This window comes from Lampetra planeri, chromosome 15 (assembly GCF_965212315.1).
Source record: "Lampetra planeri chromosome 15, kcLamPlan1.2.h2, whole genome shotgun sequence".
Lineage (NCBI taxonomy): Eukaryota > Metazoa > Chordata > Hyperoartia > Petromyzontiformes > Petromyzontidae > Lampetra > Lampetra planeri.
In genome coordinates, this window is record NC_136121.1 from 9,971,901 (window position 1) to 9,990,738 (window position 18,838).

Below are 18,838 nucleotides of genomic sequence, written 5' to 3' on the forward strand. Positions count from 1 at the left end.
CTCCAGTTGCCCACGCCGCCTCGAGCGCCTCGCCATAATTAATGATGCATGGGGGGGGTGGGAGGGGGGGGGATGGAGCTGCAGCGGCGAAGGAGCAGGAGAAACGGAGCCGGACCCGTCCCCAGGGTCAGGCCAATAGACTGATGACTTATTCTTATGTAAAATGATTAGCAGGGGCGACCGCCACCCTCCTCTGCCTTTTGTCTCGAGCCCCCGTTTTTTCCCCTCTCTCTCTCTCTCTTCCCCTTCCTCCCCTTGCCCCGCGGAGGCGCGCGCAGACAACACCCGTGGGGCAAAAAAGCGGCGCGTCTCATCGCCAGGGATAAGACGCGGCCAGGGCACGCGCAGCGGCACACTGCTCGTCGCGCAGTCGACCGACTCACATCGGAAGGGGGGGGGCCCATAGCAGCAGCAGCAGCACCGACAGCCAGCAAAGCCAGCTAGTCAGCCAGCAGCAGCAGCAAGCACTCAAGGCATCGCCATCACTAACATCATCACTAACATCATCACCACCAACAACTACTGCCATCATCATCATAATCATCTTCGCCACCACTGCCATAACTGCCAATGCCAACATCGCCATCACCCGCACGCACGCCTATACACACACGCACACATATATACTCGAGCGGCGTTTGATGCGCATAGCACACACGATCTCGAGAACGCACGCACGCACGTGAGTGAGTGAGTGAGACTGCAATTTCTGCGCGTTCACAGAGTGCGTGCGGCCAAGGCGTTTTGCGTTCGAGTCTGGAGTTTCTTCATCTCGCCGAGTGACATTATAGCCTCCGACTTGCATCGATACTTTCATCGTCGTCTTTCTTTCTCTCTCCACACACACACACACATCTCGATTATATAGACACCCTATCTGGCGTACAGATCATCGCAGCATCCGACGCAGCAGCAGTAGCGTCGCTGCACCGTGACCGACACAACCCTCTTGCCGCACGCGATCCGCACATTTCACTCCCCCTCCTCTCTCGCTCGCGACACGCACAGGCTACGACGCGCACGGAGACCGCCACTCACCACAACACTTGTTCCCGGGCTATCTCATGTACAAAATGGAGTTCTCCTACCTAAACTCGTCGGCCTACGATTCGTGCATGGGCGGCGTTGACGCCTCTGGACTCACGTACGCAGACTACGGCTCGTGCAGCCAGTACGCGCCCATCCGGGCCAGTTTCGGGGCCGCGGCTGCCGCAGCCGCCGCCGCCTCCGTGTGCCCCAGCCTCGGTCCCAACAGTTGCAGCCTGGCAGGTCTGCGCGACCACCAGGGCGGACCGTACACGGCGGGTATGTATACTGGTACGATTTGCATTGCACCACCGCACACACACACACACGCGCGCGCGCGCACCGTGATGATGATGATGATGTCAATTTGTACAGCATACCGACACGTGTGTGTCTCTGTGTGTGTCTCTGTGTGTGTGCGCTCACTCACTCACTCACACGCGCGCGCACACCTATGTCTTGTTGATGATGATGTGTTGATGATGATGTTGATAATGGTGTTAATGATGATGTTGGTGATGGTGTTGGTGATGGTGTTGATGATGATGTCTGCGTGCTGGAATGCTACCTTTTGCGCCGTCTGAGTCCCGTCGTCCGTGAGTGTTTGCCGACATCCGCACACGGTTACAAAAAATCTTACGTAGACTTCCTGAATAAGGTCCGTTGCTTGAAACGTTGACATCTTCCATTTTCATACGGCCGTACAACTGTGAGTAGATATTCACATAACGTTGTTGCATCACCATCATCATTATAGTCGTCGTATACGAGCGATATTCATAACGGCTACTCCTGCATTTAAAAAAAGTCGCCGTACGTGCCTGTCAATCAGTCAAGTCCGATGACCGCTGGAGTAGCAGCAGCAGTGTCCGCTCTAAACGTCGTAAAACTTGTCCCTTCGCTGCGAAAGAAGTCGATCCGTTGTCTGAGCGTTCAACATCTGTCTTGACCGCGGCCACACGGACGAGCGCGCGCATTCACACGGACAGACAGACGGGCAGGCGGACGGGCATGAGACACGGGGAGACGCGGGGAGACACGGGGAGACACGGGGGGTCAGCCACAGCGCACGGGGGGGGGAGACACGAGGAGACGCAGGGGCCAGACACGGCGCTCGGGTGAGACACGCGAGTTCGGCAGCAACGTCGCGATTATATCCCCCGGAATGTGCTCTCGACTTCGCCTTAAATTTGGAGGCGCTCGCTCAAATCGTCGCAAATGCAAGTCAACGCGTCAGAAAATACAACCACGCGAAGCTCAAATAATCCCCAAGTAACTCGGTTATGTTATTGTATCTGAAGTCGAAAACGCAATTATTGGCAAATGCCAGGTGACTAATGCGATTTATGCTTCGCCGTTAACACATTAAGGGAAGAAATTGAATAATTTGTTGTTGAACACTATATATATAAGCGGCGTTCCTGCGACACGTTTCCTTCATTTGATGTAATTTGTACCTAAATTGCATAAGAATATCATCCGATTATATATAAAAAATAAAAAATTACTGGCTTGCAAGCTCGCTCCTAGGTGGATAAATCGGACGCGCGCAACTGCTAAGTAGTAATTCTCTCTCTCTCTGTTGATCCGCGACAATGGGCGTCAGGCATTGTACAATTGCTAATCCTGCACAGAAGGCATCGACATTTTATTTGTCACCACTATTTTATCATCATCATCATCATTCTTTTTTTTCTTATTACGATTATTATTTGTATTGTGGTTACAATTATTATCGTGGGTTACAATAATATCGCAGGATTGTTTCAGGGGGTTGGACACGCCGATGATTGGAGACGGGTCTTTTTGGGGGGTGGTTTGGGAGTTTGGAGTTTTGTGGGCACAGAATGTTTAGGGGGATATAAAAACTGGCCATTTGAGACATCGGCCAGGGATCATCGTTACAGCGTGGTTATATTTACCATCACGTTTTGGCATGATTCGTTTTGGAATATCTTCGCGAATATGGTTTTCCGCCCCCCCAATATAGCATCGGGAGTAAAGTAGTAAAATGTAAAAACTAATGGGTGTGTGTGTGTGTGATAATCGTTGCGGGGAGCGGTAGTGTAGTGGTTAGCGCGCTGGGCTACGAAACCCGGCGACCCGAGTTCGATTCCCGCTCACGGCCAACACCCAGTGACGATTATCTGAGCCGGTCTTGAGCCTCCCTTAGATCGACTCAGCCTCAAATGAGTACCTGGTGCGGTGTGTAGTAGACATCGCCACTGGGGAGACAAATGCGGCCGGGCGTGGTTGCTGGCCCACCCACTCCCTCGTGCGCCGTTCCGGCCTTCATAGGTGCTGCTCGCTGACAGCACTTGCCCCAACAGTCTGTTAAGGCTACACGGGGGATCTTTGTCGTTGTTAATCGTTCTTCGAAAAATTTGAATTACGATTAAAAAAGTTCGGTTTTGAATAGGACGTTAACGCCGGATATTTTAAATTATTTTTACCAAACTCTATTCAACTGGTAAAATCGATGTTTTTATTCAGCGTGATACAAATTACGTGGCGATGTTGCTGCTGCCGCTGCTGCGTTGATAACAAAAACACGTGCGGCTTTAAAATGAGGCAGGTAAAATTACAATAATAATAATAATAACAACAGACGACGTTTCGGGTAACGGCCCTACTTCACTCGCGACTTATTTTCGCGACGACGAAAGGGGCATTGCACGAAACCAGTCGCATTTTTGATTAAACGTTACTGTTTCTCTCTTGAGCGGCATTCGCAAACAATATTTGACATTGGCTACCAGCGCAACAACAACACACACGCATATAGATACATCTACATGCGCGCGCGTGGGCGTGTGTGTGTGTATCTATATATAAAGTGTTTTGTGCTCTCAATTGCCGCCGATATATGCGCCACGTACACACGCGCGCGTGTGTGAGTTTGTGTGTTGCGATGTGGTGCGCGAGCGGGAGTGTCGCGGTTAGCGCTACGCTGCGCCACTGAACCCGGCCACCCGAGTTCGATTCTCGCTCACGGCCAACGCCCAGTGACGATTTATTTGAACCGCTACTGGGCCTCCCCTAGGTGGACTCGGCCTCAAATGAGTACCTGGTGCGGCGTGTAAACATCGCCACTGAGGAGACAAAGGCGGCCGGGCGTGGTTGCTGGCCACCCACACCCCCTCGTGTGCCGTTCCGGCCTTCATAGGTGCTCGCTAACAGCACTTGCCCCAACAGTCTGCTAAAGCTACACGGGGGATCTTTGTGGTTTGTTTGTTGTTCCGATGTGCTGGTGTCATAACGGTTCTAGCCCTGCGCTACAACAATCCCAACCACCTGCCTTCGAGCCCACGTTACAAATATTGCTCTATAATATCATGATTTCTTTAAATTATTAAAGTTTTGCTCGCTGAGAGGGAGGGACGGACGGTGACGTCCAAAGGACGTCCTGGCAGCGATTATATTCAGTACTTATTACAATTGGTGAACTCTAAAACAGTCCTGGGCATTCTGTAGGTCAACTCGGCCTAAAATAACAACATTTTACTTCTTTACCCATCAACAAAGCCACGGCTGAGTCGTGAGATACTCCTATTGAGGAGGGGGAGGGGAAGGGTGCTGCTACATCGGGATATTTGACCAACAACGAATATTTATTGCACGTTATGTAAGCAATTTTAAGTTAAATCTAAAAACTCACCTTTTTAAACTTGCTTTTACTGAAGATTATATTTTAGTGTTATTTTTTTATATGCCTTCAACAGCAATTTATTATAATGCAATTTTTTTTTGTATGGAAATTGCTTTTATTCTTCTTGTGATTTGGTCTTTTAACCATGTTTTTTATATATCTGGCATCCTTTGCACGAAATAGTGCTATAGAAATAAACACTTGATTGATTTGAAATGTGGCCGGCCTTAATAGGCGCTCGCTAACAGCGCACGCGCTTACAATCTGTAAGCAGAGACGGGAGCTAGTGGTGATCCTCGCTATTTATTACACACGCACCGTGTGTATGACACCAAGGGGTTTAAATACGCAGTATATGGATAGAATATACATTCACCTGACATACGTACAGTCTATAATTATATTATGGTGTATGTGTGAGAGATAGCGTGAGTGTGTATACGAGATAGATAGTGTGTATGTATATGACATAGATGGTCTGTGTCAATTTCAGATGGTTTGTGTGTGTGTGTATGTTGAACTTCTTTCGCACCGTACGTAGCCAACCCTGCTAACCGACGGTGCGTGTATGTGTGTATGAGATGGTCTGTATGTGTGTGTGTGGTGTGTGCGCGTGACTGTGACGCATTGGTTAAGACACTGCGCTACAAACCCCCCGGCCTGAGTTCGATCCCCGTCCACGGCTAACATGAATATCGAAGGACATTGACACCGGTTCTGGGTCTCGCCTACATCGACTCGGCAATTCGTGCGGATTCGGCGTCATGCCGACTGTGCAAGCGGCACTGCGCATGGGGCCGGGAAAAGGTTGCTCCCTCCACGGCCCCCTCTTGTGCAGCCACCACCCCTCCACCCCCCCCGGCCTTAATAGATGCTCGCAAACAACGCCATCCCCCGAACGATATATTTACAAGACGGCTATAGACTGCAGATGTTTCTTTGCACGTTGTGTACGAATGGGACCGAGCGCTGTGCGATTCTTGTACTGTACAAACAAGTGTCAATTACATTAATCAACCGCTCCCGTGTCTCCCCCCCTGTCTCCCGTCTTCCCGTTACCCGTCCGCCTCGCCGCGTATCCCATTGTCTCTACCCGTCTCTTCCCTCTCTCCCCCTCTCGCTGTCTCCTCGGCTTTGTCCCATTTTGTTCCCCTCTATCAACTGTCGCCCGCGTGTCTGCCACAAATCTGCCGGCATCTCATCCGTCCTTCCTCCTGTCTCTCTCCCCGTGTCTCCCCTTCGTGTCTCCCCACCACCCCTCCTCCTCCTCGTGTCGTCTCCCCGCCCGCCCTCCCCTACCTGGCGGCGTGGTGCCCACAGTTCCCTACAAGCTCTTCTCGGAGTGCGGCTCCCTGGCCGAGAAGCGCAAGCAGAGACGCATTCGCACCACGTTCAGCAGCGCGCAGCTCAAGGAGCTGGAGCGCGTCTTCGCCGAGACGCACTACCCCGACATCTACACTCGCGAGGAGCTCGCCCTGCGCATCGACCTCACCGAGGCGCGCGTCCAGGTGAGAGACGCCTCGGTGGCTCCCGTGGAGCACCCCACACCCCCCCCCCACACACACACACACACTCTGCTGCACTGACTCGCTCTTTAAAAAAAAAAGACAAAGAACGCGGGGAGGTTTCACACACCACACACGCGAACCGCCCCGTGGCGCCTGCTGGGTCTGCCCCGTGACCTCCTGCCGGCGGGCGCTCGATACTTCACGTGGCCTCAACGTGTACCTAACCTGGCACGAGCGTCGTGGTGACGTCACCGCCACTGAGTATCGAATGGCGGTTTTTGTTGTTGTTGTGTAACGGTTAGCGCCCTGGGCTACGAACCCGGGGACCAGAGTTCGATTCCCGCTCACGGCCAACACCAGCGACAATTATCTCATCTGGTCCTGGGCCTCCCCTAGGTCGACTCAGCCTCAAATAAGTACTGTACCTGGTGCGGTGTGTAAATATCGCCACTGGGGAGACAAAAGCGGTCGGGCGTGGTGCTGGCCACCCATCTCCTCGTGTGCAGTTCCGACTTTCATTGGTGCTACTCGCTAACAGCACTTGCCCCAACAATTTGTGAAGGCTATAAGGGGGATTTTTGTCTTTGTATATTAAAAAAAATACTTTTTGTTTTTTTACCAGGTAAGGCCCACTGAGCTGCATAGCTCTTTTTCGCATGCGACCTGTCCACAAATGATAGCTCAACTTAGTGGCTTATCGTGTGGAAATCTATTGCAGCCAAATACTCGAAACGCGTGATGTTGATTTTAAATGTGGAGGGGAAAACCGGAGGACCCGGAGAAACATCCCCGCGACCACGAGGAGAAAGAGAGGCACGCAAACTCTAAATACACAGCAGCAGGCGTCAGGGCCGGGATCGAACCTACGACCTCCTGTGTACCAGGCGAGGTAGTTAACATCTCGCCACTCGGGAGACAAAAGGCGGTCGGTCGGGCGTGGTGCTGCCCACCCAACCCCCTCTTGTGCCGTGCCGGCCTTCATAGCTGCTCGCTAACAGCACTTGCCCCAATAGTCTGTTAAGGCTACACGGGAGATACTTGTCTTTGTGTAAGTGTGTAGGCTGATGGGACACTTCTAAGTCCGTTCGCCTATGGTCCATCGGAAGCAATCTTTAACAGCAACATTTACGTGAATTTAAGCGCACAAAGCCTCGAGCCGTTTTGACTTTTTCGAGTCTCATCGGCAGGGTGCGGCCAGAGATAAACAATTTCCGCTGGGTTGCCAAACGTTTATCGGCAAAAAGTTAACCGTTGAGCCCATTCAGCAACAGCAGCGGTTGTACAAAATCTATTTCTCCGAAAGGCGTTTTACTTTTGCTGAAATACCAAGGCGGGAGAGTGGTGGCGCAGTGATTAGCGAACTGGGTTATGAACTCGGCTGCATAAGTGCGATTCCCGGCCACGGATCGGACATCTATCGCGAGTGATTATCTGATCCAGCCGTGGATTAACGCAGGGGCTTCGCTTTACTGCACACTTACAGTGCAAACATGAGCAGAACTCCAGCCTTCGTCTCACACATAGAAAATAATATATAGCACCTACTAGTCGATCCGCCTATTGGCTTTCCGTACCAGTAATATCAAGTAGCGGTTTTGTTGTTTCGATTTAAAGCTTTCGTGACTGCAGGGATTCATCTTCTTGGTTCTTTCGGTAAAGTCACGTAGAAGGGAAATAATAAAATAAAATAACATACAACATAATAAAATACAATTCTCACGACGTTTCGGCCACAACGCAAACAGCCGTCCTCAGGTGAAGAACAGAGCTGTCGGAAAGACAGCTGTCGGAAAGACAGCGTTCTGTTCTTCACCACAATACAATCGGCTGTTACCTTGTAGCCACACGCCTAGGGCTCTCTGTGTGTGTGGCGACTGTATGGGCAGTATGCCTGTTCGTCGTTAGTGTGAACTTTCGGTAATTGTGTAATAAATGTGGATTTTAACAATCTAACAAAAAAAAACAATCACGATCTTGAGCGCTCTGCAAAGTGATACTCGTCTTCGGGCTGAGTTGATCTGTGAGTGGCCCGCACCATATTTACGATGGATATCAATTTTAATTGGCTAAGTGAAGGGTATTGCTATTCAATTGGGTAAATAAAGGGCATTGCTATGTTTTATTAATTAAGTGAATTATTATGATGGGCGCCGTCAATATTGGAGCGCATACATACACGCATGCATACAAAAGACAAAGATCCCCCCCGTATAGCCTTAACATACTTTTGGGGCAAGTGCTGTTGGCGAGAACCTATGAAGGCCGGCACGGGTTACGAGGGGGTGGGTGCACAACACCACGCCCGACCGCCTTTGTCTCTCCCGTGGCGAAGTATGCTTTACACACCCACCAGGTACTCATTTGAGGCTGAGTCGACCGAGGGGAGCCCCAGAACCAGTTCAGATAATCGTCACTGGGTGTTGGCCGTGAGCTGGATTCGAACTCGGGTCGCCGGGTTCGTAGCGCAGCGCGCCTACCGCTATACTACTATTCCACAAAGACAAAGATCCCACAGGTAGCCTGCAGAGGCCGTTGGGTCAAGTGCTGTTAGCGAGTAGCATCTTTGAAGACCGACACGGCACACGAGGGGGAGGGTGACCAGCACCATACCCAACCGTCTTTGTCTCCCCAATGCTAATGTATACACAGTGTGCGAGGCGCACAGCCCCACACACATAGGGTTACACACAACGTAAAACACACACACATATATCGAATTACAAAGATCCCCCGTATAGCCTTAACAGGCTGTTGGGGCAAGTGCTGTTAGCGAGCACCTGTGAAGGCCGGAACGGTACACGAGGGGGAGGGTGGCCAGCACCACGCCCGACCGCCTTTGTCTCCCCAGTGTCGATGTTTACACACCGCACGAGGTACTCATTTGAGGCTGAGTCGACCTAGGGGGGCCCGGGACCGGTTCAGATAATCGTCGCCGGGTTCATAGCGCAGCGCGCTAACCGCTACACTACCACTCCCCACCAAAAAAAAAAAACGCACAGGGTTACACACAACGTAAAACACACAGACAAATATACACACACACACATACACACACGCACATGGTTACACACAACGTAAAACACACAGACAAATATTACACACACACACATACACATACGCACATGGTTACACACAACGTAAAACACACAGACAAATATATACACACACGCACAGAGTTACACACAACGTAAAACACACAGACAAATATTACACACACACACACATATACACACACGCACATGGTTACACACAACGTAAAACACACAGACAAATATTACACACACACACGCGCGCGCGCACACCCACAGGCACGCATGCCCGATCGCGTCTGTCGGAGGGTCCACGATGTCACTTGACAACTGCAGACGGCTCTCTGCTCGTTGGCTTTTTTCGGGCTGAAATCACAGCGCCGCAGCAGAGAGGCGCTGGGGAGGAAGAGGAGGGATGTGCTTCCCATAGACCGCGGGCTCGGCGAACCTGCGGCTCTCCCAGTGACTGCTTCGTGACCGTTGTGTATGAAGGCCCCCCGCCGTCTCGTATTCTCCACGCAGTGCATCTTGTGATTAAACACCAAGCTACAGGCTTGCTTAAAAACCAAACTACAGTCTACGTTATAGACTGCCAGTACGCTCACCGTGGTTAAGAACCAGGCTACAGTCCACATTATAAACTGCCAGTACACTCACCCAGCTTAATAACCAGGCGACAGTCTACATTATAGACTGCCAGTACACTCACTTCAATTAAGAACCAGGCTACAGTCTAAATTATAGACTTTCAGTACGCTCACCGAGGTTAAGAACCAGGCTACAGTCTACATTATAGACTGCCAGTACACTCACCGAGGTTAAGAACCAGGCTACAGTCTAAATTATAGACTGCCAGTACACTCACCAAACTTAATAACCAGGCTACAGTCTACATTATAGACTGCCAGTACACTCACTCCAATTAAGAGCCAGGCAGCAGTCTAAATTATAGACTGCCAGTACGCTCACCAAACTTAATAACCAGGCTACAGTCTACATTATAGACTGCCAGTAGACTCACTCCAATTAAGAACCAGGCTACAGTCTAGATTAGTGTTTTTTTTTATTTTTCTATCTCCGTGATTTTACCGAAAGATCCAAAGAATATGGCTCTTGAGATATTGAGTTTTTTTGTTTTGTACCGAATTCGAAACAAATGCCTCGTCATGTTGCGTTGGTTGCCGACGGTACATTGATCAGTTACGATAACGCGAGTATTGATAAGCGTACGTGTATATAGGCGATCGTCTGCTTTTCGTGTGGGCTGATGTAGATTGCAGAGCAACATGAACAACAACAGTTTCGCATTCAGGTGGTCAAAGCCCAGATGACCGCGTCCAGGAGCAGTGCATCGCTGTGACGTCTCCTTCGTATTTGTGGATCGGACATTGCGTCGTTACACGTTGTACGGTCCGTTCTGGATGACAATGCTCTCTCATATAGGTGTATATGGGTGATACAGTTCCAATATAGTTATAGAGATATTTTTTTTTTCTGAACTGTTAAGCGGGCTTGGGCCAGGACACGTTGTTTACAGATAGGATGGTTTATTATTTATTTTTACCTACGTGACTTTACCGGACAAAAACCTAAGAGTACAGATAAGATGGTCGATCGTCGCGTGATAACGGAGTGAGAAGCCAAGGAATGAAACTCGTCCGGGGAGCGCGTCTACAGTGGAGATGGAGCGGTAAAATCGGCTTCTTTTCAGGATCGTCGCGAGAGATGGCGGCGACGGCGTTAGTAAGGCCTTCATCCAGCAGTGGATTAACCTTGGCTGATGATGATACACGTAATAGATACACGCGTATCATATGTCACAGATGTACCGGACACAGATATAAACCCCGTGTCGCGCACGCTTATCCCAAAAAGATAGAGGTGATGGAGACTCATCCATTATAATGATGTTCCAGAAGGGTTATAAACCCGAAATGTGGTGTACGCATAGATGGTGGAGACTGACCGATCTAAATTCTAATGACGTTCTAGAAGGGTGAGAAATATGATACATCGTCAAATCAGTTCTGCTTATAACTGGAAACATCGGAAAACGAAAGTATGTTTTTTTTAATTATCGAGGGGCAAGGTCAGCCTAAAGGTCAGAATTTATTTCGGGTTTGGCGCATCACGCTTTTAAATAAAACTGTGCGCGCACCCCCCATCGTCATTGAACCATGAAATTCTCCTCTCGTCGAGTGTGACGCTAAAGCCGACGGACAGCGGGATAACACCGACGATGCCATTCCCGAGTGAATCATAATAATAATTTCGATTTAAAGCTTTCGTGACTGCAGGGATTCATCTTTTTGGTTCTTTCGGTAAAGTCACGTAGAATGGAAATAATAAAATAATAAAAATAAAACCTAATAAAATAATTCTCACGACGTTTCGGCCACAACGCAAGCAGCCGTCCTCAGGTGAAGAACAGGTCTGTTTTCTTGGCAGCCGTCCTCAGGTCTGTCAAGAAAACAGACCTGTTCTTCACCTGAGGACGGCTGCTTGCGTTGTGGCCGAAACGTCGTGAGAATTATTTTATTATGTTTTATTTTAATTATTTCCATACTACGTGACTTTACCGAAAGAACCAAGAAGAATAATAATAATAATAACACTGCCGCAGCGTCACACGACCAGAGGCATTCACTCGAGCCCCTACGTACACGCGCGTGCGATACCGTGAATTATATTGAATTATAATTGCGGGGGGCGGTGGGGGCAATATCGATACGTAATTAATATAACATGACAGTCATTGTCGTGTTTAAAATGCAGTGGTGATGCTTCGCATGGTTTATTTTGTTTGCTGTATTCAGTAACGTGGATCATCATGAAATCTCGTTTGTGTGAATTATTGTTATTGGGATGTTTTTTTTTTTTTGGGGGGGGGGGGGGGGTTGGCTTTTTTTCTCACGAAAGTTAACGGTCGCTTGTAAATTTTCAATTTTTTGTGTTTGTTGCTGGTGACGCGGGCAGCAACAAACAGCACACTCGATGGTGTGATCGCCCGAAAGAGTTGTTTTTTTACGTTCCCCGAATTGAGCCACGTTGCAAGAACTCTGGGAGCGAAGAGGTTGTCTTAACAGTTTGGGTTAGAAAGTTCGAAGTTAGGGTTAGAGGTTAGGGGGTTAGAGGGTTAGAGGTTAGGGTTAGAGCGTTAGGGGTTCGGGTTACATGGATATAGGTTAGCGGGTTAACGGGTTAGAGGTTAGAGGTTAGGGTTACAGGGAATATAGGTTAGCGGGTTAGAGGTTAGGGTTACATGGATATAGGTTAGCGGATTAGCGGGTTAGGGGTTAGAAGTTCGGGATAGAGGGTTAGAGGTTAGGGTTACAGGTGAGCAGGTTAGAGGGCTCGGGTTAGAGGTTAGGGTTATAGGGATACAGGTTAGCGGGTTAGGGGTTAGAGGTTAGAGGTTAGAGGGTTAGAGGTTCGGGATAGAGCGTTAGAGGTTAGGGTTATAGGGATACAGGTTAGAGGTTAGAGGGTTAGAGGTTAGAGGGTTAGAGGTGAGGGTTAGAGGTTCGGGCGAGACCAGGGGTCGGCAACCCGCTGCTCCGGGCCGCCTGCGGCTCTTTAAGGACTGCCCCGTGACCCTTCTCTATGAAGGGCCCCAATCGTCTCGTATTCACCCACAGTGCATTGCGGCTCTTAAAAGATTGAGTTTCTTACCGAATTTCCCCCCCCCCCCCCCAAAAAAAAAAACACTCTTCGTGTCATTTTGGTTTTCTGACCCGTGGGTTAGAGGGAAGAGGCAGAACGAGAGGTGTGTTGATCGACAGGCTGCTGCTCCTGGTGGTAGTGGTGGTGGTGGTAGTGGTGGTGGTGGTAGTGGTAGTAGTGGTGGTAGTGGTGGTGGTGGTAGTAGTAGTAGTGGTAGTAGTGGTGATGGTAGTGGTGGTAGTGGTGGTGGTGGTAGTAGTGGTGGTAGTAGTGGTGGTAGTGGTGGTGGTAGTGGTGGTAGTGGTTGTGGTAGTCGTGGTGGTAGTGGTGGTAGTGGTAGTAGTGGTGGTAGTGGTGGTAGTGGTGGTGGTAGTGGTTAGTGGTAGTGGTGGTAGTGGTGGTCGTGGTGGTTAGTGGTAGTGGTGGTAGTAGTGGTGGTAGTGGTGGTGGTAGTGGTAGTAGTGGTTGTGGTAGTCGTGGTGGTAGTGGTAGTGGTGGTAGTGGTGGTGGTAGTGGTAGTGGTGGTAGTGGTGGTAGTGGTGGTGGTAGTGGTGGTGGTAGTGGTGGTGGTGATAGTGGTTGTACACCGCGTGTGTGTGTTTATCTACAATATTTGATTCACGGTGGGGGGGGGGCTGTTGTTTTATTTTGGTGGCCAATGTTTCCTCTTTGCCGTCGGATTGTTTGGCGAACACCGAAGCACTTGCCTCCCCCGTCAACGGCGCGGGATCGTCATCCCAAGTCGATGGCGCGGAAACGCCATCCCAAGTCGATGGCGCTTCCGACGCTAAAGTGTGGAGAGGGCTTCATAATATCTTCTCGTAAAGACCAGTTAGACGGCGCATTGATTTTCCATCTTCAATCTCCGAATCATCTCCGCTGTCCCTGCGAGTGAAACCAATGAACCTCCGCGCGAAGTTGATTTATGGAGGCCCAAACTCCAAACAAACAACAAGATATGTACAGTATTGGTTTTCAGATGTTTAAAAGGCATAACTGACTTGACCCTGCAGAGCAACATTTCAGATTCCCAGCCATTGTAGAGCATCAACCCCATGTAGCACGTCAGTCACTCCGTCTTGATTGTCTGTATACTAATACATAGGCAAACGAGCTTATGTATGTCTATATTTATGGTGAACTTCTTTCGCACCGTACGTGCGAAAAGAAACGGCGTTTTATTCGTTGAATGTAATTTATATTACTATTGTGTAAATGTTGCTATATTTTAAGTGGCGTTAACTCTCGGTGTTAAACACACCTGTTCAATAGCCGCATAAATATAATTATAAAAAAAACACTAATATTTACAGCCCCTATGTCAACTCACTGCTGGATGGAGGCCTCGCCACGCCCTGTGGGCCATGGTGGGCAGTCGTTTGACCATACTTCACCATGCTGGTCAGTGCGGGTTGGTGAAGTGGGTGGAAGGGCGGGGAGCCCAGGCACAATTCACGTGAATGAGATTCAGTTCGATGGTGCCGCTAACCGCTGCGCCACCAATCCACCCTCCTTCACCAAAACCGTAGTGTATGCAAACGCGCGTATAGAGAAAGATGTGGGTAAACATGTGTTTTGCTTAACGTGTTTCAATATATAGAACAACAACAACAGCAGCAGCCGTCATTCGTCACTAAGCGGTGGTGATGTAACTTTCTCAGACCCGCCCTCTACTGGACATCTGTGATGGGGGGGGGGGGGCGTAGAAAAATAAGAGCTTCATAGCTCATCGGATTCCTCCTGCAGTATAAAATACAGATTCTAAGGTGCACTCCGAGGCCACGTGAAGTGTCGAAGGCTCGCTGCTGGCAGGAGGTCACGGGACAGAGCCAGGTGCCACGGGTTGACTGACTGACTGAGATGACCTCTAGATGCGCCAGCTTGTGCCCCCCTAACTGTTCCAACTCGCCACGTGTCTGCCCCACCACCTCTACACGTTCATCGATATGGCTGGGGAAGTTTTCATCCATGGAGGGATTGAGAATTCGGATTTTAAAGTTTCGTGACTGCAGGAATTCATATTCTTGGCTCTTTCGGTAAAGGCACGTAAATATGAATACATATAAATCTAAAATAAAAGCAAAAAACCCTCGACGTTTCCATCGCAACACAAGCGGTCTTCTCTGCCTGATGAAGACCGCTTGTGTTGCGATTGAAACGTCGCGGGTTTTTTACTTTCATTTTAGATTTTTTTTTGGTTTTCTATTTACGTGAATTTACCGAAAGAAACCAAGAATATGTGGTTGAGAATGTAAATAAACATTTACAAGACGCCACTTTATATCGGCTTTAGCGTCACACTCCACGGCAGGCGAATGGCTCGGGTTCACTGACCATTGATGGTGATTCATATAATAATTGTTTTTTTACCCTTCTATCTGGCAACAAAACTGACACCTTTTTTTACAAGGAGTCATGTTTGCATAGACCCCAATACCTGCAGTCATAATGCAAACAAAAAACATAACTCTGATAATGTATGCACTGTCAGAGGAAGCTAAGCAGAATTTAGCCTGTATAGCCCTTACATAGATGACCGCTATGCACACAGCAGGGTGTTTATATATAGGCTGCTGCGGGGCTATGTAGAGGACTGTGTTCTTTCGGTAAAGTCACGTAATAAGTCGTGGTGAAGTATGGTGAAATGACCCCCTCGATCCGTACGGGGTGGGTAGACCCCTCATCCAGCATTGGATTATTTCTGATCCCGGCAACCCACGTCCAGTATATATTTGACGTATCACTGTGGCCACTCATGTACTCGTCACGTGGCAACCACTCCGGTCCACTAGCGACTCGGTAAATATTTATAAATAAAACAAAATCTTCTGAAAATCTATTCTAATGATTAGCTTCATATCGCGTCGTTGCGTGCAAATTGCATCTCACAATCGCCCGGTAAGCGACCACAAGCCAACGTTGGAAGTGCCGTCGGGTGGTGAGCCGACGCCAACAATTGCTCTGCAGTTCTCTCCATATTAAGATGTTTCCAGACAATTCGTGAGTGTGTATACACGTGGGATGAAACCGGAGCACCCCCCCTCCCCCCCCCCCCAGGAAAAAATCCCACACATGCCAAGGGACATCGCTCTATCCCAGTTCTCTTCAATAATTTTTAGAGAGGGGGACCACTTTCGCCGATAAGACATCATCGGTGCAAGGGCCGCCACACCATTTGAAACCATTGGGGGGTTTGACAGCAGCACGATGATGATGGGGGGGGGCAGGTGTTGTCACGTGTTGTCACGTGTTGTCACGTGTTGTCTATTGTCGGGGGCCGCACGGGGGGGGGGGGGGCGCCAGTGGCCCTTGGGCCATGCAATGAAGTTGCACTGCCCGAGCCCATCAAGCAAGGTGCAGGTGATGTCAGTCCACACACACTTTGCTCGACTGCATTCTGCTGGCAAGCCAGGGGATGGCACCTCCTCGACGCCAACGGGAAGGGAGTTTCGGCAGGATCTGTGTGTGATCCAGCAACCCTCGCTGCTGCCCCCCACACACAGTGCTGGGTTTACAGACAGTCACGCGCGTAGCCACCACCATCATCACCACCACGTGCCCGGCTTTCCCGTGAGGAATTAATCATCGCGTGCTGCCATCTCCTGGCCACCCAGAAAACTGCAGCTGGTTAGGCAGGAGCCTCACAAATCCATCTCCGTCCAGTGGTTCTTAACGTGGGGGGTGCGAGATGCCCTTTCTATGGGTGCGAAACATGGCCAGATTTTTTGTTAGAAAGTAAATAATCTAAAAGACAAATTAGTCACGGACACGGAACTACTTTGTCCCATCAAGCCTTTGTATTTCTTTACAGACACAACGTTTTCTTTACGATTGAGAACCAACGACGCGCAGGCTCCAGTAAAGGTTAGGAACCACTGCTCTACGTAATCCACCAACCCTTGCCTCTAATTTTGCTGGATCACTGCAGCGTCTATTTAGTCGTAGCTCGGCATTTCTGTATCGATTCACTCGTCGTCTTAGACGCGTCGACGACAACTCGTGGAGCAATGATCAAGTCTCAGCCAGTGCCGGATTAAGCTAGTGCGGGGCCTGTAGCATACTTTTTAAAGGGGCCCTGAATAAATAAAAAATCGTAAATATTAAAACACATACATTTTTAACTTGCATAGTAAAGTAATTGTATTTTTTCATTTGCTATACAGCCAGATAATACGACAAATCGCTAACCTTAAACGCCCAGTCGTTCATAAAAGTTGAAGGCAGTATAGTACTATCGTAATAGAGCAAGTGCAGAATCACTGAACCGGAATTGATAGCTTGAAAGCGTTTAGCGCGGGACCCTTGAAAGTGCGGGGCCCGTAGCTACATGTGTAGCTACTTTTACTACTAGGATAATGCGGCACTGGCCTGTGGATTTCGTGTAGTCATTCCTCCGAGGCTATTCGATTAGAGCAGTCAAAACGTGGAGTCCACTGCTAGCTACGAAGCTAAATACGTAACGTATTTTGCTGATTCGTCGGTGGCAGTGATTGCGCAAGCACAAATAACAAACAAACTCAACACATTCGCGAATAACACTGCGCGTGGCCTTAAACGGCAAAAAAATATTTTTGTAGGCAATGCGCTATGATGGACAATTTACTGCATAGTTGCTATTAAGAACATGTGCTATGACGAAGGACCGTTGCCCGAATCGTCGCCTATTAGTATATACTTTTATTTCTTCCACTTTTAAGGCCGCACAGTGGAGTTGACGATCGTGCTGAGCTCGTGACCACGTGCTGGTTTTTACTCGTCGACCAAGGCCGTTGTTCACCTTGTAAGTTCCCATATTGTAGGGGTGGGTGGGATAGAGCGCATCAACTAGTTAGTACATTCGCTGCTGCAGAAGCCGACCTGCGCAATGCATCATTGTGCACTCTGTCCTCAACGGGCATCCCTTCAGTCAATTCCGCCTGGTGGTGGCCTACACTCATCATCATCATCACCACTTTGTGTGGGGGAAGTAAACAGTGGTTGCTCTACATGTAGCTTCTCCCACGCCACGGCAATGTGGAATTTCCATCACAGTCTCGGCACTGCAAAAGGCGATACGAACGCCGCTTCGTCCAAAAGTTGACTCGATGTACGCATCTCGATTTCTCTCATCTCAATATCATCACTCCCCCACCCTCTGTCTCTCTCTCTCTCGATCTCCCCGTGTCCCTTCCCCTCGGCGCGCCCAAGGTTTGGTTCCAGAACCGGCGCGCCAAGTTCCGCAAGCAGGAGCGCGCCGCGAAGAACGCGTGCGCCGCCAAGAAAGCCGAGGCGCGCGCCGACGATGACCCCAAGGAGGTCAAATCCGCAGCACCGGACAGCACCGCGTCGAGCAGCGGAGTCGGGGTGGGCTTGGGAATCGGCATCGGACCCTGCGGTCAGGGCTCGGTCCAAGGCGGAGGAGTCGGGAACGGCAACGCGATATCCTCGGGCGGTCTCTCCATCCCGTCGGGCCCGCACGGGGTGACCGTGCAATCGTCGGGAGGAGCTGGCGGAGGAGGAGGCGGTGGTGGCGGTGGTGGCGGCGTGGGACCCGTGGGGTCATGCGGGAGCCTGAGTCCCGCTTCCGACTGCGGCGCACGATCTGCAGCGGCGGCGGCGGCAGCTCACGCGGCGGCAGCGGCCGCGGCCTGGACGAGCCCCGTGCCCGGGGTGACCGTGTGCGAGGCCCTGGGGGGGCCCTTCGCCAGCGTCCTGTCGTCCCTGCAGCGGCCCGCAGGCATGAAGCCCTCGCCAGTGAAGAGCCACATCTTCTGAAGATGGTGTGGATGGAGGGGATGGATGCGCGAGGGAGGGAGGGAGATGAGGAGGAGGAGATGGGAGGAGAAGGAGGAGACGGGAGATGGGGGTTTAGAGCGTAGAGGGTTGGGGAGGGCGACGTGATACCGGTGGTGGTGTTGGTGGTGGAGGATGGAAAGGATGAGGAACGGATGTGAGGACTGATTGTCAGGGAGAAGGAAACGGAG

General features: G+C 50.1%; 1 protein-coding gene across 1 annotated transcript; it reads left to right on the forward strand.

Annotated features, from left to right (window-relative positions):
- Positions 1 to 458: 458 nt before the first annotated feature.
- PHOX2B (paired like homeobox 2B) lies at positions 459 to 18,629 on the forward strand. Its single transcript, XM_078601279.1, has 3 exons — positions 459 to 1,305; positions 5,996 to 6,183; positions 18,063 to 18,629. Exons 1-3 carry the CDS (start codon positions 1,065 to 1,067, stop codon positions 18,627 to 18,629), a joined length of 996 nt encoding a protein of 331 aa, XP_078457405.1. The 5' UTR covers positions 459 to 1,064.
- The last annotated feature ends 209 nt before the right edge of the window (positions 18,630 to 18,838 follow it).